This window comes from Hirundo rustica, chromosome 1, assembly GCF_015227805.2.
Source record: "Hirundo rustica isolate bHirRus1 chromosome 1, bHirRus1.pri.v3, whole genome shotgun sequence".
Classification (NCBI taxonomy): domain Eukaryota; kingdom Metazoa; phylum Chordata; class Aves; order Passeriformes; family Hirundinidae; genus Hirundo; species Hirundo rustica.
The window spans coordinates 96,703,253-96,724,644 of NC_053450.1; the positions used below are offsets into that span (position 1 = coordinate 96,703,253).

A 21,392-nucleotide genomic window follows, 5' to 3' on the forward strand; every position below is an offset into this window, starting at 1 on the left:
CTCTCCCCATTGGCTGGCCACCTGGCATGCAAATGAGTCCCGACGTCACTTCCTCTGCCAGATCAAGCGCCATTTTCTCTTTCTGGTGGTTGATGCCGTGCGGGCGGCAGCGCGGGCGGCAGGCGTTAAGAGACTCGAGCCCTGGGCGAGGCGTGCGCGGGGTGCCCGGGCACGCACTGAGCGGGGCCGGGCTGGGAGGCGGGGCCGCGGGGCGGGACCGCGGGAACGGCGGCAGCTCCGGGGTCAGCGCCGGGGGCAGAGCCGGAGCCGTGAGCGGCGGGTGGTGGCGGCCGCAGAAAGAGGAGGAGGAGGAGCGGGAGCAAAAGCAGCAGAAGGAGCAGCAGCGGCGGAGGTTCCCTCTGCAGCCCGGCTGGGTACGTGCAGCGGGGCGGGGCGGAGGGCGGCGAACGCCGTGGTGGCTACGCGCTTTCGGTGGGCGTCGCGAGCTGGAAGCGGCGTCCCCACGGTCGAGGGGAGGGACGGCGCGGGGCGGGTCGGGTCCGGCCCGGCCCGGCCCCATCGGATGAGGCGTTTTACGCGGGGGCGCTCCCCCGCTGCCTCGCCGCCGCTGCGGGCTGGGGACAGTTCGTTATTACCGCGCTTCTTGAGTGTTGGTTACTTAATTCCAGGTCGCACTTCAGCTTAATAGCTGGCTTTGAAGTCGGTGGATGGATAATTTTAATTACTATTAATTAATTGTTTTAATTTGAAACAGTCCGTAGCAAACTGTAGCATGGGCAGGAATGGCACACTCCAGCGCTTCATCACCAATTAATGGAATAAGTTAATGGAATTGCAGTTAATGGGATGCAAAATTACGTTGAATATCCTTGTGGTGCCTCAACAATTCATACGTTTAGGACAGAAGTTTATGGGTAATGTAAACAAACACAACCCACACAATGCAATCCATGAAAACCATTTGAGTGCACTTGCTTTGTGGTCGAGAGCAGATAATGAGGAGTTCCAGTTGTCCTGGTTTGTAAACGGAATAAAAGATACGTGTCTGACGACTCGTGCAGCGGTTCAGAGTCCTGTGCTGTCAGAGTTATGAACAACTCACTTTCAGCTGATAAAATTCTGACGGGTAAATTACTCGGGAAGAATTGGTTGTTGCCCTTAGCAGTTTTCTGTGTTTGTAAAAACAATTGTAAAGAGCTGTAATGAAATACTTAAAAAGATTCTTGGGATATTGGATCTATGTTCTAGAAATCGTAGTGCTCCTCTTAATAAACTTTCTCTTTAATTTTGATTTAAAAAAGGGAATTTCTTTAGCACAATATTTAGAGGAACTGGATAAGAAATAAAGTATATGATAAGCTGTAATAAGACTTATAATAAGGTACGTTGTATAGCATAAGCTGTAATAATTTCTGTGGTTTGTTTAATGGAAGTTTTGTAAAAAGGAACATCCCGCACAAATTACAGCAAATCTTTAGCAACTAGGAGTGCACACAGTTTTGTCATGCCTTATGTTTTTCCATTGAGAACTCCTGGATTTGAGCTAAGTCTTACTGAGTGCTGGTGGGGCTGGTTTGTGGTTGAACACTTTAGTCTTTCTGAAACTGGTTGCGCAGCGCTGGGGTGGCGGTTTTCAGTTCTGTCCCCTTTCTTATTAGGGTTTTGGATTATTTATGCTGTGGACTGTGCATATGTAAAGTGCAAAGTTTTGGGGTCATGCCGAGGTGATGATTGCAGCACAAATGCAGTGGAATTCTTCCTGGAATAGCTGTGCTCGGGGTGTGACTCTTCTGCTCACATAGATATGCTGCTGACAGATTTTGCAGGATCTGCGTGGGCTCCGTGCAGATGCTTACATCACCTGGGATGAACTTGGAACCCTGCTGGGTTCAGGTTCTGGCCAATGCCTGGAAGGGACTTCCAAAAGAGTCAAAGCATTGTGTGAGTTAGTGCATTAGGAAGGCTCCATGAATTTAAATGGTAGTTTCCCTTCATGGTAGTGTCACTTTGTCTCTTCTCACCAGTCTTGGATAGCAGGAACTTCATTGTGTGTTCATGAGCAATTACAATAGTTTTTTAAACCACAGTAGCTGAAGTTAGTGAAATAAATTTGCTTTGATTTTTTTAGGTAAGATGCAGGTTGTTGTGCTGCATCTTCATCTATGTCATCACATAGATGAAGATCTTCATTGTTTTAGCAGCTGTTGAATGATGGGAATCTTGGTGTTGGGCAAGATGACCTTTTTAACAGATATGTGATTTATAACTGTGAAAAGAGCAGAATTATTGTGACTCTAAGAGATCTGTGATTTGAAATGCCCAGAGGTTTCTGATATAGCTGTACAAAGTAGAGTTAAATTTTTCTGTTACTGAGATTTCTGTTAAGTTGCCCTTGGATAGAAATTTGAATATATGACTACAAGGAGGAACAACTTTATTGATCAGAACTGCTCTTCATAAATTTTATTAAAATATATTTTAAATTGCAACAGATTAAACAATGAACAAGAATAGCATCCATTCTAACCAACTTTTCAACTTTTTTTCTTTGGAAGCTTACTTCTCTCTCCCTCCATAGGTTGGATAGGCTTTGATGGTGCTGACGTACTTGTAAATCTGGTAGATTTCTGTAGATCTCTTTCAGAAGGCAGAGATAAGAGTCCAGGAAGTTGAACTGACTATGTAATGGGTAGTTGAGCACATACTTAGGTGTGATTTCTTAGAGGACTTGTAAGCTTATCAGAAACAAAACAAAATTGATGAGGGTGAAATGTGACATTGCCAAGCCAAATTCGCATTCTCCTAAGGAGTTTCTTAGTGCGCCTGTCCTCTTAGCTGCTTTCTGCCATCCAGTGTTCTTGTTCGTTGTATTAGAAATAGATTACATGCTTTCATTCCGCTTTGAGGAGTGAAGCAGTTTTTCTTGTTTTCTGAACTAATACTGAATTGTCAACCTCTAATGAGTTTACTATCATGAAAATAATTCTTTATCAGTGCTTGTAAGTTCTGATAACCACTGAAATACAAGGTGGTAAGCAGACCTTCAAAATACTCCAACCCAAGTGTTCCAAACCTATAAACTTTTATAAAGGTCCTATAAAAGGTACAAACCTTTTAAAAAGATCAAAGTCTTTACAAAAATATCTTTCTCAGTTACTAATGGCAGTTACTAGATAAAAGTTGAATCTAAGAATAATTCAATTTCCAAGGTGGATACTACGAAAGGACAAAGGTCCATAAGTCTTCCATAATTTCCCTTCTAAAAATAGTTCTTTGAGCAACAGACTAGAGAAGGCTAGCCACTTAGGAACACATCAGGAGATCTTGCTTCCGTACGGATTATCTGGTGTCCAAAAGGGTTACATTACAGCCATTTTCTCTGTGGATCTTCTAACATGCCTCTTTTCCTGAAAACTCTAGAAATGCCTGATTATCTAGTTGACTGGATTTTGCTAGAAGTATTTGCATGCCTATTGAGGGCACATGTGTGCATATTCCTTGTGCCAGCTCCATACCAACTCAATTTTAAGTTGCTTGCAAATGCCTTCTTCCTGTAGGAACACAAAGGAGTGGTGCAGATTTCATGTAAGAAGAGAACCTCTCAGTGTGAACACAGTCTGTCACTGGAGGGGGTTGCCCAGGGAGGCTGCCAAACCTGACAGGCCAAAGCAGAGTGCCCTGGCTGCAACTAATGGTTGAGCCTGCTTAAAGGAAGCTGGACTGGTCCTCTGGAGGCTCCTTCCAAGGTGAATGAGAATGGTTCTAAGAAGTAGAATGAATAGGAATTTGGCATTTTGTGATGACTTCTCACTTTGAAGAGGTGCAGTGTTAGTGTTTTTGCATTTTTTAATGCAGAGAAATGATAGTAAAAGATAGTTTGTAAGATGGTGTCTTTGACTACTTAGATACTGTGCAGACTGTTACTGTCTTTTAGGCTAGTACTGCAGTGGTTTTGGAAGGGGAGAGTTGCATTTGTGATCTTTGAAAAGCCAAATGTTGTTAGTTGGCTGTTACAATCTATGATAACAAATGTAGAAACGCATGGCACCTTTAGTGTTTAATAAAGCTCCACTGTGTATATCATTATGGAGATGTTACCTGAACAAGCAACAAGTGCAGGAATGGCTTGATGGCTAAAATGCCTGAGCAAGAATTGAATGGCCTTCTCAGAACTGAATTTGAGACATCAGCTGCTAAAATTATTCTTTTATTTTGTTAAAAACTTGCATTGCTTCTGTTTATGAAATGGCACTGAGTCTGAAAACTCAGTGGATTATCAGTTTTTTTTGGAAACAACTATTAAAAGCAATGAAGGATAAATTTTTGTCTTTTAGATAGGCAGCACGATAAAATGATCAAGACTCTTGGTAACCCTAGTTCAGTTTTACTGTAGTCCTTTCATGTTGAATTTGCTGGTTAAGAATGGAACATGGACCAACAAATGTGTGGAACCAAAGTGCAAACTAAAGCTAGAAGAATGTCTAAAATATAAGAAAAATAAATTATTAATATGAAAATGTGGATAATAAACTGCATAATAATCAAGAAATTAAACTGAGTGCTTGAGGGAATAAGCTTGGAAGGTTGATCTTTTGTCACCTTTATGGTGGTGCTGTGCTGGTTTAATGGATAGAGAGACTCCAAGAGGGTGGATTTAGATTAGATATTAGGAAGAGATTCTTAACTGTGAGGGTGGTGAGGCACTGTCAGAGTTTTTCCAGAGAAGCTGTGGATGCCCCATCCCTGGAAATGTTCAAGGTCTGTTTGGATGGGGCTTTGAGCAACCCGATCTAGTGGGACGTGTCTCTGCCCATGGGAGGTGGTCTGGAACTAGAATGTCTTTAAGGTCCATTCCAACCCACACTGTTCTGTCATTCTTTGGATTCTGGTGTGAGATCCTTTAGGATCCTTCCTTCCAGGAAGGTTGTTTAAATACCTGCTGAGTAACACTGCACATGATTGCATGTGGTGGCCTTTGGATTGAAGACCAATTGCTTGAAAACTGGAAAATAATTTATATTCAGGTTTTTTCTGTTGTGGTGGGGGTTTTGGTGTGTTTTTCTTTCTCCTAGAATAATCATTTCATGATGAATAATTTTATTTCATTCTTTCTCCTGCATTAATAATTTCAGAATGATTACTGGTTAAGAAAACTGTTGAGGTCCATGAATGTTGCATACTGCACCTTGTAGACTGTTTCTTATTTATGAACTAGACACTCCTCAACAAATGCATGCTTCACCTTCTTCAGTAGCATCTGTTTATAAGTTGAAAGCCTGAGATGGAGGAACTGTTTCCAGTGGAATCTAATGTATTGAACCACATCTTCTGGGTGATCTGGCCATGGTGGTGTCCAGTCAGCTCTGTTGTTAGTTGCGCTGGAATGTGGGGTTGATGTGCATAACCTGTTGTCACAGAGAGACTGATCTTGAAGCTTTAACTAAGAGACTGAGAATTCCTGGTGGACTTCACTTTGAAAAGAGTATTTTATGTCAACTTGCGCATTGCATTTTGAGACAATGCCAAACCAGTTACTCTAACTTACTTCATTCTTTATAGGTTCCTGTTCTACACCCACCCCAATGGTATCAGAATGTCTTCTGGACATCTTGGTGATAAAAACCATTAGAAAACAAGACTAGCATCTGTCAAATGGGGTTCCCTCTCCATTTCTTTCTACACATCTTTCCTTTTGGGGGAGAAGAAGCGAAGAATAGTATGTGAGTTGTTTGAATTTGAATTATAACCCCTTCACTTGCATGTTTGTACATAAATTAAGGTTTAAGGGGGTTACATACGGACCAGAACATTTTTTAATACAGTTGGTGGGGTGTGGTTTTTTTTTTGTTTTTTGTTTTTTGTTTTGTTGGTTGGTTGGTTGGTTGGTTGGTTGTTTTTTTTGGTTTGTGGTTTTTTTGTGTGTGTTTTTTTTGTTTTGTTTTTGGGGGGGAGTTTGAGGCTTAGCTTGTAGCTGATTTCTTGTGTGGAAGTGAATTTTGCAACTATTGCATGAAGGTCTTATGATTCAAAGTAGAGCTTTTGTGTTGGAAAGAAGCTTTCTTTTTTTGGTAAAGTACAGCTTTTCAAGACATTTCAGACTGTCCCTGCTGAAGTACTGTCTGGGGATTTCCTTTATTTCTATTTTTTTCTTTTTACTGTTCAAGCGTGTCCTGGATGGATGTTTAGCAGTAGGGACTAAGGTGCTGTAAATGCTCCTGGATCCTCTGTCAGCTATATAAACACCAAATACTGGAGAAGCTTCCCATGATCTTTTTCAGTGCAGGCTTAGGGTTAGGTTTTGCATTCTGTGTCCATTGTAGTTTCTTAAAGCTCAGTCTAAATTGCATCTTGCTGTAATCTAGGAAGGAGTTGACAAAGGCTGATATTTTTCTAAAGCTGAGCCTGTGGGGATACCTTACAAGTTTACAAAAGTACAAAATTCTGCAGGAAATCTAGATTTTACTAGCAGTCATATTTTAAGCATGTACATCCATGACAGCAAACAAAATTACAAAATTATCAGAGACTTCTCATCTTGATGCTAACATTCAAGTTGAAAGGTGTTGAATTTCTCCTTCCTGAATGATAATGATAGTTATTTTCTGAATAGAACTTAACAAAATTCTGGTGTTCGTGTTCTTTTACAAGAACTCTACAAAAGCAGTGTTTCTGCCATGTAGATACAAGGAGATCTGATAGAAAAGTTTGGAATTTTCTGTAGATGAAAGAAAAATATAAAGGATTTTTTGTCCCCCACATTAGATTCTGTTTCCTTTAAAATCAGTCAAGCTGGGAAATATTCATGAGCCCACTTCTTTGGCTTAAGAATTTTGGGTTTTCATATTTAAGAAATGGCATCCTGGCCCATATCAGCCATAGTGTGTCCAGCAGGACTGGGGCAGTGATCGACCCTGCACTCGGCACTGGTGACGCCTTACCTCAAGTCCTGTATCCAAATTTGTGTCCCTCAGTACAGGAGGGACATTGAGGAGCTGGAATAAGTTCAGAGAAGGGCAGTGAAGCTGGGGAAGGGTCTGGAACACAAGTCCAGTGAGGAGTGACTGAGGAAGCTGGGGGTGTTTAGCCTGGAGCAAAGGAGGCTGGAGACCTTATCACTCTCTACAACTATCTGAAAGGAGAGTGTAGCCTGTTGGGGGTTGGTCTCTTCCGCCAAGTAACAGTTGAGAGCAAGTTGCATCAGGGGAGGTTTAAATTGGATATTAGGAGAAACTTCTTCAGAAAAAAGGTTGCCAAGTGCTAGAATGTGCTGGCAAGGGAAATACTTCAGTCCCCATTCCTGGAGGCATTTAAAAGACACATAGGTGCAAATGAGAGTCATAATTAATGGTGCACTGACTGTGGTGGGTTAATGTTTGGACTCAATGATCTTAGAGGTCTTTTCTAACCGAAATATTTCCATTCTATGACTTTTCAGATTTTAATTCTTATTTTAACACTGTTAAATGCAAATGCCTGTGTTCAAGTATTTCTTCCTTTTTTTTAGTAATTTTTTTTTCTCCTCTTAATTTTTTTTCTTTTTTTTCTTTATCTTTTGGTTGTTGGTTTTTTTTTTTTCTCCCCAGGAAAAGTGCAAAATGTTTCAAATTCCTGTTCAAAACCTTGATAATATAAGGAAGGCTCGAAAAAAGGTGAAGGACATTCTTGTGGATCTTGGGCTTGACAGCTGCAGGCAATTGTTGAAGGTAAAGCATTTGAAAGAGTGTAAACCAATCTGAAATGTAAACTCCTGACAATATTTCACTTTCTGTTGTATATATGATGCTCCATAGATCTTTTGGGGGGGGTCCTTACTTCAGGGGTTACTCATTACTGACTGCTCATAATGAGGACAGGAATTTAGTGTGTTAGTATATAACAGTGCAAGAGGGTGTATTTCTTAAAAAGATGTGTCATGGATGGTGACGCATATTCTCTTAGTAATGTTTCTACTAAAGGAAACAATACAGCTTCAGGAAAAAATACCACAGACTAATGAGTTGTTATTTGTGTGCTATGCAGTAACTTTTTTCAATTCTTTTAAAATTTCAAGCAGATGAGGACTTGAGTCTCCTCAAAGACATCCCATCACATATCAAGGGCAACCTTCTGAGGGGACATACAAATCATCAGCATTTCTGAAAACGAATAAGCCTTTAAACTTTGTGGCAGATGAAAAGTACCAAAATGGTCTTACTGAGTTTTAGTTTGTTCTGCATCTTAAAAAGTCTATGCAGGTGTACTGGGGCAATTAAGATAAACCTAGTAGCACTGTTGCCACTTTCAGAAGAAAATTCTGTGCATCAGTCAGGAAGAATGCACACTGTCAGATTGGCAATCCTTGTACCAGAAAAGGTGCAAACACAGCAATGTAACTCCATTTCTTAACAACAGTGTATTTCAGTGAGCTGCTGCACAGGTGCTTTTTTTTTTTTTTTGCTGTTGAGTGTATTCACAACTGGATGTTGACCAAAGTCAAGAGATTGATTGCTTCTGTATGGCAATACTAAAGTAGGTTTAACACTCTATAAGGGTATTGTTGTGTCTTTTGTGGCGATTTCTTTCTGCAACTCTGTAAGTAATTGGAAAAAAGATAATTCAAGACTACATGCATAACTGATTTTGGAACACTTTGTTATTGCAGTTGAACAGTGTTGTATATATCTAAATGTGATAATAGCTCAAGGAAAAATATAATATCTAGTAATTTCCATTTACTTGCTGTTTTTGTTTTGTTAATACTGTTCTGTAATCACACTTCTAGCCAGAAGCTGGGTTTGTCTTGACCATTTGAAGTTGGAATGTTTTGATGGTGACAGGTTTTTACTATGAAATTGCTTGTATCTCTTTGATTGTTGCATAGACTTCAATGGTAAATAAGTAAAAAGTTGTTTTGTATTTGGTTGGGTTTTGTGGGTACATATAATAAGCATTTAGTTGGTTTAGCTTCATTTTTAATAACTGGTGGTGGTGGGAGACTGGGCAGACATTTCCACTGTGGAAAAACTTCTTTGAGATTTGGGCCAAAAATACTGTATTACCTTTTTCTGGCAAATAATTCTCCCTCATAGAGGGTGGCATCCCTGCCCATAGTGAGGAAGCTGGAACTAGATGATCTGTAGGGTCCTTTCCAACCCAATCCATTCCATGATTCTGTTCTATGATTGTGTCATTGTTTAAACACTCAGCTTTTTGTGGTTTTGTTATGGAAAACAGTGATAGTTTTAATATGGAGGGGAGAACAGTTCTTAGTTTAAAAATGTTTTTCTCTTCAACTTAAAAATATCTATTATGCGTCAGGATTAGTCAGGCTTCTCGGATGGCTTTGTTCCTTTCTTGTTAACTTTCTCTTCTTTGGTTTTCGTCCCCTCCTGGAAGTGAGAAATGTTGGAAGGGCATAACTGATGAGTGGATCTCTGTTTAAAGCAAGTGTTCACAACAGCCATTTGCACCACTGACTAATTGTATTGATAAGAATGGTTATTAGTAGATATTCCTCTGTAGGACATAGCAGTTTCAGCAAAATTATCTAGACATAATTATGTGTATTTTGTGTGTTTGACTTGTGGGAATTTGGTGTTTTAAGTGCAGGAGCCTGTCTCTCAAACCAAAACCAGAACAGATAAGCCATAAACTTTAAGAAGCCTTTTTTAACAGCATGTAATTCACTCCAGCATGTTAAGCTGAAAAAGTTTTAGTAAATCTCAAGTCTCCATTTTCTCTATCAAAAAAAGTTCTCTTAAAGTTCTTGGATTTCTCTTGTTCCATGGAAGAGTCCTGAGATTCCTAGAGTTTTTGTGTGGTTTTGTTTGTTTTTGTGTTTTTTGTTGTTGTTGTTTTTGGTTTTTGTGTAGGTTTTTTGTTTGTTTGGGTGGTTTTTTTAGGATTGGTTGAAGGGAAAATACATGACTCATTCAGTGTCTAGGTGTTGATTAGATTGCAAGGGATTTGTTTATTACTGCCCTGAGCTTTTCTGGATTCTCTTAGCATACTTGACAGTTGAAAAGCTGGACAGCATGTTGCAGACACAGCTGCATTCTTGAATAGTTAAATTAAAATCAGATTATCACTGGCATGATATTCTGGTTTACTGTAATCGGCTGAACACACGGGAATGCTCATATTTGCGTGGTGCAAATGGACAAGAGCCTAGTGTAGACATAGCCTGCATTAAATAGGATTCTGTATTTGTTTGACTGTTGAAGCTTTGTTTCTCCTTGTTGCTGACTATATTGTGTTACTGCTAAATTTCACATTACACGAACTATTAGATTTATGAATTCCACTCCTTTTGTAAGGTTATCTGATCTTAAATGCTATTTATTATCTGCTTCTGCTGTTGCAGTGGGCTTTGGTGCAGAGGTGGAAATCATGCCTTCTCTGAGTATCTACAGAGTTTTTAGTGAAGAGGGATTTGTGAAAGGGAAGAATGTGAGGGGAGAAGAGATGCAAGTTTTCTGTGGGTAAAGCCTGGATTTGTAGCCTGGTTTCATTCAAGGCATTCTGGTGTGCTGTTTAATTTAGTTTAGGGTCTTCAGAAATGCCCAGTAAACAGGCATCTAGTTTGGTGGGTTGGTTTGGTTTTTTGGGGGTGGTTTTTTTTTGGTTTTGTTGTGTGGGTTTTTTAAATTTTTTTTCCTTTGGTCCCATTTAGTTTGTGTTTAAATATGTGTGGGTCTTAGAAATCTGGAGATGAACTTAGTATTTTTGGGATAGCAGCTGTCTTTGACTTGAGGGATGTGAACTGCTCTGATGGGATTAATTAGAAGAAGGCTGTAAGGACAGTTGCTTTCCCTGACGCAGGTGATGCAGACACCGTAATATTGTTGCTTTTGCAGCTTTAGGAAAAGTAGCTCTTGGAAATCAGCTTCTGTGAATGTGTTTTGGTTTTGCAAATTGTAGAGGGGTTTTAGTATTTATTCTTTTTCTGTGGGAGGGAGAGATTAGGAGAAAAAACTAAGTAGGCTTAAGCTTAAAAATGAACAAAAATAGTTTTACTAACACACACTAAAAGAATGAAAAAAGTTGAGAAAAAGAAAACCTAAACTAAAACAGAATGACACTTTAAAACACATTTCTCTCCTCTTACAAACTATTAACTTTCTTATTGAACAACATGGAAAGACACAACTTGAGATTTTCAGTCAGTTTCACTATTTAGACATAATCACTCATTACTTTAGGAGAAGAGTCTAAGATCTTTTATGAAGATGTTTGTCATAAGACGAAATAGTCCAGTGCTCTTAATGTCACGCATCTGCTGCCGCCCGAAGTTTTCGCAGACTGTGATGGTCTGTCAGCAAAGCTTCTCAGTGTGTCTGGGGTACTATTTACAAGTACTTCTTCTAGTCTAAGATCATCTTTGTCTCAAAGGCTGAGACCTCCTTTTGACCCAGGAGTGGGGGCTTTAAGGTTCTCAAATCAGTCTCAATTACTTCAGTCCTCAATTTTGATCATAATTAGCATTCTCCCCAGCAACACTAAAATGCTACAAAGCAGTCCATTTCTCCATAGTTTACCTTAGAGAAGTCCAGTTAAGAATGTCCACTTCTTCAATCCTATTCCAATATTATTAGTTCTTTCACTTCTATTCTACTGACTTCATTTAGTGTTTGTTCTGTGTACCCTCTGTTTTCTTTCTTCTTTCTCTCAAGGAAGAGTTTTGCTTTAAAAGTTCCATGTTGCTAGGAAAGGGTTAAATCTGCCCGGGCCTGCAAGGGTCCAATGCAGGCCCCGGGCTGCATGAGGCTGAAGAAAATGCAAAGCTGTGCTGATGGAGGAAGCTGGTAGATGTCCTTTTTTCCACCCTTCAGTCTCATGCAGGGCGGCTCAGTTTAAAGTTGTTAGGAAGCTGCAGGCTTGCTTTCTCTGCTGCCAGCGGCGATTAAGCCCATGGGCCCTTCTGCCGTGGTCCTGAGCACGTGGTCAGCGCTGCCAAACTGCAGCCGCCCCTCTTCCCTGCCGGCAAGCAGGGGAAAGGGGCTCAGCCGGCCCAGGCCCTCCCCATGCGGGCAGCGGCCCTCAGAGGCCTGGCCGGGCCTGGCCCGGCCCGGCTGCCCAGAGGCGCAGCAGGGCCCGACCTGGGCCAGCCCACCTCCCACAATGTTACCTCATTGCTGATTCCAAAGCGAGAGAGAGACCGATCTGCTACAGATTAGTTTTAAATGTCCTTTTCCAAAGTCACATTGACATTCTTTATTAGTCAACCTAGCTGCCAATATCTTTGCTAGCTTTTTGATAGGTCCCTGTCCTCCCCCCCCAAACCACTCCACGGTCATGGCGAGGAAAAACATTTTACGTTTCTCTATAACCAGAAGACAAAACTGTGCCAACCCATGATACAAGTTAAAAGTATAACAATGCTATGCATATTTAATACTAAAACCTGTTGCAAAGTAAATGGTAGTGGTAAGTTAATAAATGAAATTAAGCAGTGAAATATTACCAGTGAGGGAGGAGGAAGGTAGAGAGGGAAAATACTTTGAGTGTTCACTGTGAATTTGGCTGGAAGCAGTGGAATTCAAGTGTAAATATTTTCACTCCCTATATTATTTTCAGTAACTATGAAATGTTCGCAATTCCTACTCTGTTACCAGGCAGTCATGAACAAATATTTGAGGTAAAATAAATCAAAGATGGCTAAAGAAGTAATTTCTTTTAACAGAGTTTTGGGACTTCCAAGCGTCCTCTCTTTGTGTGGGTTTTTCTTTTTTTTCTTTTTCCTTAATTCCTATTGAGAAATTCTTTATATTCAGAAAAGACTGCAAAAGCCTTGTTTAATTTCTTGTTTTTATTTTACTTTTAGAATCTTAAAAGTTTTGATGCAGGTGAAAACTACTTTTGTAACACTTCATGGAGTGATGTCTCTCCTTGGGAGCCTGTGGGCAGACGGAAGGTACGTATGTTTGTGACACAAATTCTGGGTGAATGTGTCATGTAGAGTTGCTGAATTTCACAGTTTTTAGAAATTGGAATGCAGGATTTTTTATGAAAAAAATAGCTTTAATATTTGTTTTCTAAGTGCTGTTAGTCAGGGAATAATCTTACATTTCCTGCTTGTTTTTCCCTGTAATGCAGCTTGTTATGGGGACTTCAGTTACCATTTGTAGACTTTAAGGATACAACCCTGAACATCAGTGTTTAAGATGTCACACTAATGTTCTGCCTTTTTAGCCTAACCTAATATATAGTCTTAGCATGGTCTTGTGTACACCATGGCTCCTGTTTCATTGGAAGGGTGAAAATTTGATTGTGTAGATGCAAGCAGATTAAGATGAAATTATTATTTGTGGCTTGGTATGGGGTGTCAGTGGAAAACTTTCTGGTTAAATTTGTGTTTGTGAAACAGCTTTTAGTTCTGTATAGCTGGACTCTACAAGAGCAGCAGGATTGAGGTGAACAATTCTATGATTGTATATAGTAGCAAGTTTCTAAGATGCTGTGTATAGAGCAGAGGAGTATGTCCAGAAAAAAAGGTAGACTTGTCGAGTCTTGCTGAAGAGTCTTCGGGCCCCTCATTGCCTCCTTACAGAACACCTGTGAATGAAATTGAGGGTGGAGTTGATAATACGTTGCTGTGGAACATATTTGCCAAACTGTGTCTTTTGGATGCTAACTTTGTGCCTATCTGTTGTCTTCAAACTATTTTGGTTTATTAGTGTATGTCATTCGCATACCATGCTGCCTAGCTTTGGGAGAAAAGAAGTTGGTCCTTCAGGATGTTCTATTCCAAAGTTGTTGCCATGAGGGGAAAATTAATTCTTTCCTCCTGTAAACTCAGTAGGCTAGAGAAGATGTCTATGTAAGTAAAGTTGGTGGTTTCCACTGTTCGTACTATTTTTAGGGAGACATTAACAATTCTGGAAGAACGTTGGTTTTTGGAGGCTGTCCTGTCTTTCTGCATGAATCTAGGTTGTGGGGAGTGTGGAACTACGCAACAGAAAGTGTTACTATGTTCTATGAAGGAGGACTGACTGAGTTTACCACAAAAACAAAGTCTCTAATAAGCCTTTTGGATTCCATTTTTACAGTTGAAGACTGTGTTGGTCAGTCTCCAAGATGCTTTATTTTTCCTGAGTAGCTTGTAATTCTTGTCACATTTTCTATAAAACTGGCACGCCATTGTAGACTGTGGTAGCACTTAGGAACAGAAAAAGCAGATGAGCAGGCAAGGAGAACATGCTGGTGGAATGGTTTGTAATGTGTTTGTGTGGAAGAGCTCTGTTTCATAGAGTATCAAAGCAGCATACTTCCACATGCTTCTGTTCTGCTGAAATTGAATTGTTTGGAATTTTTTTTTTTTTGGTCATTTTACTCTTTCAGAGGTAGTGAGGCATATCTTCTAGTAATGTTCTGTGTGCTTCATTAGTTCATTAGTGTCAGTGGCCTTTCTCCAGGTGGGATACTTCAAGACTGATGTGTCTCTTAATTTGCTTTGTTACTATTTATTAGCTGCTGAGATTAGACACCTAAAGGGTATAAATAGAAGATAATTCAGTGTGCTTCTTTGTCACCTTAGCCAGCCAGTGGCATTGTCTGGCCCAGTCTTTTGAATTTGGAGCTTAGATTTTGGTTATCATCAGGAATCTCTCCTAGTACTGCTAGTACATGGCTGTCTGGGCTGTCTGTTGATGGCTGACTGTAACCTGCATGGTGGGTTTTTTTTTGCATGGCAATGAAAAAAGCCTTCGCGTGTTGTGTTACTGTTCTTCATGGTGTGTCAGTCAGTATGTGGGTGATCTAACTGGGCCAGTTGCTGTAGCGACAGAACAGCTTGTTCCCTTTGGGTTCTGTTTCTCGAGAGCAGAAATCAGTGAGGTGAAAAACATGTCTGAGGAAACAGATTCCACTAGATTTTTGAGAGTGCAGATTTGTTGCATGGATGTTGTGACTGATTCTGTAGTTTTTGGCAGGAGTCAGAGTTAACTTCCTAGGAAGTTGATCAGAAAAAACAGTTGATGGGGCTGCCAGTTTTTCAGAAAGAACAAATAATATTCATATGGATATGAAAAGCAGTGCTGTCATGTGACATATGACTGAGGGAGCTAACCACTGCTTAGAGCAAGGTAGATGTGTTCTTAAACAGTTAAAATGCTTTCCTGAGGAGAATGTGTATGCTCTATACTGAGCTTTTTTGAGGAAGTTTCCTAAAAAATTACTGTGATGGGATGCCCAGTATATGTGAGTTAATACATTGCTGCTTTATCATAAAAGGGGGTTTTACTACTTTCTGATACTATTTTGACTCCAAAAGAATGTTCTTAAAGAAATCAATTGTTTATGGCTTTGCTGGGAAGGTACATCTGGAGAGTTTTCAGTGAAGAATAGGCTGTTGAAATACAGAAAAAAAAAAAAGCCTGTTCTGTCTTTCCTCTATTTCTGCAGTGCATAGGAGCTTGCCCTGAGCTAAAAAAAGCTTTGTAAGTGTCATATTAAAAGGGGTGCATTCCTAATTCCTAAGGCTTAACTTCTGTGTGCATACAAGTAGAAATACAAATTCTTCCTGGCTTGTTCTGTGATTCCTGTGTTTAAAAACAGGCAGGCTTTAGAATTAACTTGTGAGCTAGGGTAGAAGTAAACTCACTTAAGGCTTCTTAGTAAGTTACAATGAAACAGAAAAGGCACAAATGTTTCTCCCCTTAAGTGTGTAATTTTTAAATCTGCTTTTCAAAACCAGAAGAATCTGAGAAGATACATGCTATACATCCAGTGAAGGCATTTTTGACAGGTGATAGTGCAGATTTAAACAAATACCAGTGAGTAGGAACTGGCATTTCTAAGTGGATGTTTTTCTTTTGTTTGCAGAGATACAGAGCAAAGCCATACTGCTGTAGCTTATGCAAGTTCTCGTCCAAATTGCTTACTTCTTTCAAGAATCACTTGCATCGTTATCATGAGGATGAAATGGACCAAGAGATGGTGGTTTCTTGTCCAAAATGTGCGTTTTCTTCTCGTCCCAAAGTAGTGAGAGAACACATCTGGATGTTTCATTCATCTAATAAACGAATACAGAATTATACAGTCAGCATTTTGGATGGCATGAAACAATTTAGGAGTGACATAATAAACTTCACATGTCTAAAATGTCAATTCACAGACACCTTGTATTACAATATGAAGAAACATGTGCTGATGAACCATTTTAAAAACTTATTAAGTGTATATTTCGGCGAGAAATGTGATGAGAGTACACCAAATTCAGTTGAGTTCTACTGTAAAAAATGTAATGCTCCTGCAAACAGCCCAGATTCTTTAATGTACCATATCTTGACAGCTGAAACACACAGAGACCTGGAGAACAAACTTCGATCTCTGATTTCAGAACATATTAAGAAACCTGGATTTGTGAAACAAATGTATATTGCTCCAAAGCCTGTCCCAGGTGTAGCAATGGCTGCTCCATCTGCAGGACCTGCTGCTGTCCCAGCAGGTTCTGTGACAGCTCCAGCTTGCATCCAGGTTGCATTTCCACAGAATAATCAAAACCAGAGCATGGTGCAGACACAAGCAGTTCAGAGCACAGTCCGACCAGTGACCGTCCTAAGTGCCTCTGGCAGCCTCTCCCAAACCACCTGTGCTCCTGCTGCTACATCCTCACACGTCGCTCTTGTACCCAGCAATCCTCCCTTGGCTCAGAACAACCTTGGTATTCAGCCGTCACCTTCGCAGCCTGTCATTGTTTCTCATGGGCTCCCTCTTCATCATTCTGTTGGGACCATAAGTAGAACTGTGGCCCCTGCGGTTCTTCCTCTTAACCAGCCCATCAGGCCTGCGCTCCTTCCTGTTAATCAACCCATTGGTACTATAAACAGTCCGGTTCCAGCTGGAACGCTTCCTGCTACTCAACCTGTTGGCTCTGTGAATCAATCAGTTGCACCAGGAGTCCTCCCTATCAATCAGCCAGTTGCTCCAGGAATTCTGTCTGTCAGCCAGTCACTTGAGAACATGAACAGACCCGTCGATCCCAGGGTTCTTCCTGTGACGCAGACAGTTGGGTCAGGTGTCCTCCAGCTTAACCAGCCTGTTGCCCCTGGGGTGGTTCCTGTCACACAGCCTGTTGGACCTGGGTTCCTTCAGCTTAATCAACCTGTTGCCCCAGCAGTTATCCCAGTAAATCAGCCAGTTCAACCTCCGGTTTCTCAAAGCACAACTTTCGTGGCTTCGGGCTCTATACTGAGGCACTTGATTCCCATTGGCAAGCAGCTTAATGGGGTACCTGCTTTCACACTGGCCCCCATCTCGGTTACTTTGCCTGTACCTCCTGGTGGTGGAGTAGCAACTGTGACACCTCCACAGGTGCCTATCCAGCTCATGCAGTCGGGGTCAGTGCCTCAGCTGTCCCAGTTACCAACCAATGCTCCCTCTCCTCCTGTGGTTCTGACCTCTGAGAATGTATCCTTACAGGCCTCCCCACCTGCTCCTGAAACAAGCCAGGCTGTCAGACAGGCCAAGCAGTGGAAGACTTGCCCTGTTTGTAATGAGCTTTTCCCATCAAATGTCTATGAGGTGCACATGGAGGTGGCCCACAAACCACGTGAAGTAAAAGTAGAAACCTCAGAACCTCACAAACTTGCAGCTTGTGCATCCTTTCTTAGGATGACAGCAACAGCGATCTGGTGTTGCGCTTGTAAATGTTTTCTCTGTGAGGAAGAGATTATGAAGCATATCTTCATGCATGGCTTATCTTGCTTGTTTTGCACAGGTACTTTGTTTGACTTAAAAAGTCTCGTGGAGCACGACAAAACTGCACACAATGGGATAAGGCAGTTGCATGCAAGTTACAGCAACAGAGGAATTCAGTTAGTTAATGATGCTCAGGGTGGCCTTGTGTTTCCACACTTTGATTTCAACACAGTGCTACCGGATGAAGATATGGGTGAAAGAGAAGTACATTTGGCAGTGTTTGTTGGACTAAGTTCAACAATTCTTGTCCCTGTTTACATCAAAGTGAAACCTCAGACAGCACAAGTGAACAGGAGATGCACCAGAAAAATGTTTACCTGTCCCTTTTGCTTAGGTACGTTTGCTGGTAGAGAAACCTATGAAAAGCATTTAAAAGAGAGGCATCATATAATGCCAACTGTGCATACGATTTTAAACTCTCCTGCTTTCAAGTGTATCCACTGTTGTGGTGTGTACACTGGAAATATGACACTGACAGCTATTGCAGTACATTTGCTCCGTTGTAGAAGTGCTCCCAAAGACACCAACTCGAGCCTGAAGATGCAGCTTGAGCGCACTGAGAGGAAAGAGCTGATGTTTGTGAATGGTGAGAAACATGTTCCTGTGGTACTGAAAAGAAAGCAATCAGATTCCTGCTTTGTTGCAGAAGATCAACGGAATAAGGAACAGCAGCCTCTGAGCTTAAATACTGGCATAGCTCTGTCTCAAGAGAATGAAGTGAATTCAGGTGTAGTGCCTTTCAAAAGACAAAAAATCAGGACTGAGATGAGGAAGCTTCCTTCTAGTGAGGATCTCTGCTTTCTAGCGGTTGATCCTAATCAGTATGATCACAATTCATATGAGGCACAGAAACAGTTTTTGTCAGACTACTTTCACAAGAGGCCATATCCTTCTAAAAAAGAGGTGGAATTACTTTCCTTGCTGCTATATGCATGGAAAATTGATGTTATATCATTCTTTGGAAAAATGAGGAATACATGCTTAAAGGCGATAAAACGTCACAAACCATCTGTGCTGATGGGTTTCAGTATGTCTGAACTAAAAAACATTAAGCACAGTTTGAATTTAAAAGATGGACCATTGGATATGTAACCCAGCCTTTTATAACAGCTAAAAGCAATCCATAATTGCATACTTACAATTTAGCAGTTCCTTATATTGTTTGCTTTAATTTGTAGACTGGCCTGTTGAAGGGTGCAGTAATACAAAAAGTATTGTTCACTTGTGTTATTGTGAAGGGCACACGTAGTTGTGTATTTTAAAAGCTAAAACCTTAATATTTAAACATGTGGAAATTGTTTTAGCTTTTTACCTTCCCAGGGGTAGTGTTTTTTTAGTTTGTTTGGTTTTTTGGGGGGGTTTTTTTGGTTTGGTTTGGTTTTGTTCCAGTTCCATTTCTTTTTCTTCCCCTCCATTACATTTTTTATACCACCATGTAAAAACTCTTGTGCTTGTTAAAACCAAATTTTATTTTATTTTATTTCATTATATTTTATTTTATTTTCTCTGTGGTGTTATCTTTTCTGAGTAATAAAATGTGTAATGTTGGTTAAAATAACAAGGTAAACTATGTGAAAAAGATGTATTTGATTATTTGTATTTTTAAGTCCTGATATTTTTGACCTCTCTCTGGTTTATGTACTGAAGAAGTGATTGCGACCATTACATCCATTGCCCTTTCAAACTCCCAGTGCACTGGTAGCAGTGAAATACATGGCATGGTGGTTTTTTTTCTCAGTCAGGATAGCTGTTCCAGTTAAGTCTGGTGATCTGTAGTTCCACTGAGTATTAATATGGTGAGGACTGAGGGTCTTTTGGGTGCCCATTGAAGTATTACAGTGAGCTGACTTGAAATGGTTGTGTTATCTGTTAAATAGATCTTGCTAACCAGAAGTGTTTATCCCTTTCATTTGGTGTTGAACCCTGGTTGTTTACCTATTGTTCAAACCTTGGCAGCAGCATTTGTTTATTGCCTTTTTCGAAAAACCAAGCTGCTTTGGAGAGTGTCAAATTGCTTTGATATGTGGAGTATATGACCTCTGTGCTCGTCACTTATATGTAGAAGCCAAGTATCACCCAAATTTGTTGAAAAATCTGACATTTTAAATTGCTGTTTTATGAGGTAGTAACTGAGCAGAGCCTACTCCCCAGCAAATTAGATCCCCAGCTTGAAGTCCCTTGGGTCAGAAATGGTACAGACTGAACCTGGATGGAGTGGTAGCATCAAGACTTTAAACTGTTGGGTACCTGAGCCAATGATATTCATGTAGTGATTGGTTCTTGTTGGCCTACAGAGAGCATCACAGTAGTATAAAACCCAAACAGACTTACCTTGAGTATGGACCAACATCTCTGTTGCAGATTACAGAAAAGCTGTTGGGAACGTTCACTTGAGTTGAAGCACAAGCTGGTGGCCACATCGGGGTTTCAGTTTATTGAGTACTGTCCTTTTTGGATATCCTTGTTTTTGTCTGGCTTGTCAGAGACTGCCTCCAATATCAACAGCCAGTTAAAGAATAAATAACCTGTAAGAAGCATTGGTTTTATTTCCTCCTCTTCATCCTGCTCTCCCCACCCTCCTTTCTAAGAAGAAAAAAATAGAGTTCACTTGTGCCAGTGTTAGAAGGAAAGGGTAATATGCCCAAGCTTATTTCTATTTTTTAAGGTAGTGTGTTGACTTTTGCCCTGTCCTATAATTTTTAAAGCAGATACAGAATGTTTTATTGCTGTTCCTGAAAGGGCGTCATGTTTTTAGCAGAATTTGGCGACTTCCTGACTGAGGTTCTACAAGGTGTTTGGAGTTATATTTTGGATAAAATCTTAGTATTTTCTTATTGATTGCCTCAAAGAGTTTTAAGGTATATGTAACATACAGTTACTTAAAGAGAACATGCTATTTGGAAAAACCTAGTAATTTAATAGCAGTGTTAAACAAGCATAAACTATATGGGATCAGTAATCACCCCAGAATAATTAAGAAACTCTGTGTTCTTATAGCCTCATAGCTTGTTAAAAATTAAAAAAATAAAATATACTTGGCCATAGCACACAGTTCATGAAACCTTCAGAGGGCTTTGGGGAAGAGGGATGCTCTCTAGAAGTCCTGAAATGGAGGTATTTACTCTTGCTCTTACAGCCTCTCCCCTGTGAGCCCTGTCATCTTTAGGGCAGTACTGCTGGTACTGGTGAGACTCCAGCTTGGGGGTGTTTGGCAGTGTGCATCTGGGGAAGGCTTGCCGTGAATGGGGAAGGATTGTAGAGAGAACAGTGTGGCTGTGGGGAGCTGGGATGTAACTTCATGGTTCATCTGTGGTTGGGGGACCAGGGGAACAATTCAGTCTTACCAGAGTTTTCCTACAGGGTCCAGTGTTGATGTTAAACATTTTATTTATTGGATTTTGATTTCATATTTTAAAATAAAACCAGATTCTTAACTTTCTTCTTAGATGTGTGTGCAAATGATTGCCTATCCTATTTCCTCTTAATACATTCAGAGAACTTCCTGTGAATGTTTCTTTTGGTTCAAAATGGCTGTTGAAAGAGACAAGAGGAAAGTAAGAGAAAGTAAGATGTAGAACTTGGATCTAGATGCTCCACGTAGATCTTAGTGCATTATAGTAAGTATGTATTATCTCAAATATTGATAACTGTGTTTTTTCCTAGAGACTGATATTCCTAAATCTTGGTACTAATTTGCTATCACTAAATGCTTGTGCTCTTGTTAAGTAGGTACTGTAGAAATAAAAACCCGA

General features: G+C 40.4%; 1 protein-coding gene across 3 annotated transcripts; it reads left to right on the forward strand.

The window, feature by feature from the left end:
* Window positions 1–235: 235 nt before the first annotated feature.
* On the forward strand, window positions 236–21,079 carry ADNP2 (ADNP homeobox 2). Of its 3 annotated transcripts, none has more exons than XM_040078910.2 (5): window positions 236–374; window positions 5,521–5,681; window positions 7,545–7,664; window positions 12,764–12,853; window positions 15,763–21,079. In XM_040078910.2, exons 3-5 carry the CDS (start codon window positions 7,557–7,559, stop codon window positions 18,730–18,732), a joined length of 3,168 nt encoding a protein of 1,055 aa, XP_039934844.1. In that variant the 5' UTR covers window positions 236–374; window positions 5,521–5,681; window positions 7,545–7,556; the 3' UTR covers window positions 18,733–21,079. The 3 variants fall into 3 exon arrangements, with proteins under 3 accessions (XP_039934844.1, XP_039934853.1, XP_039934862.1); XM_040078919.2 differs by having other exon boundaries at window positions 5,521–5,677; XM_040078928.2 differs by lacking the exon at window positions 5,521–5,681 and having other exon boundaries at window positions 275–374.
* The last annotated feature ends 313 nt before the right edge of the window (window positions 21,080–21,392 follow it).

Excerpts from the sequence above, each read along its gene's own strand:
- ADNP2 (XM_040078910.2), top strand. The coding sequence starts at position 7,557 with ATGTTTCAAATTCCTGTTCAAAACCTTGATAATATAAGGAAGGCTCGA. Across the intron at positions 7,665-12,763 it reads GCTGCAGGCAATTGTTGAAG|AATCTTAAAAGTTTTGATGC; the intron begins GTAAAGCATTTG and ends TTTTACTTTTAG. Across the intron at positions 12,854-15,762 it reads AGCCTGTGGGCAGACGGAAG|AGATACAGAGCAAAGCCATA; the intron begins GTACGTATGTTT and ends TTTTGTTTGCAG.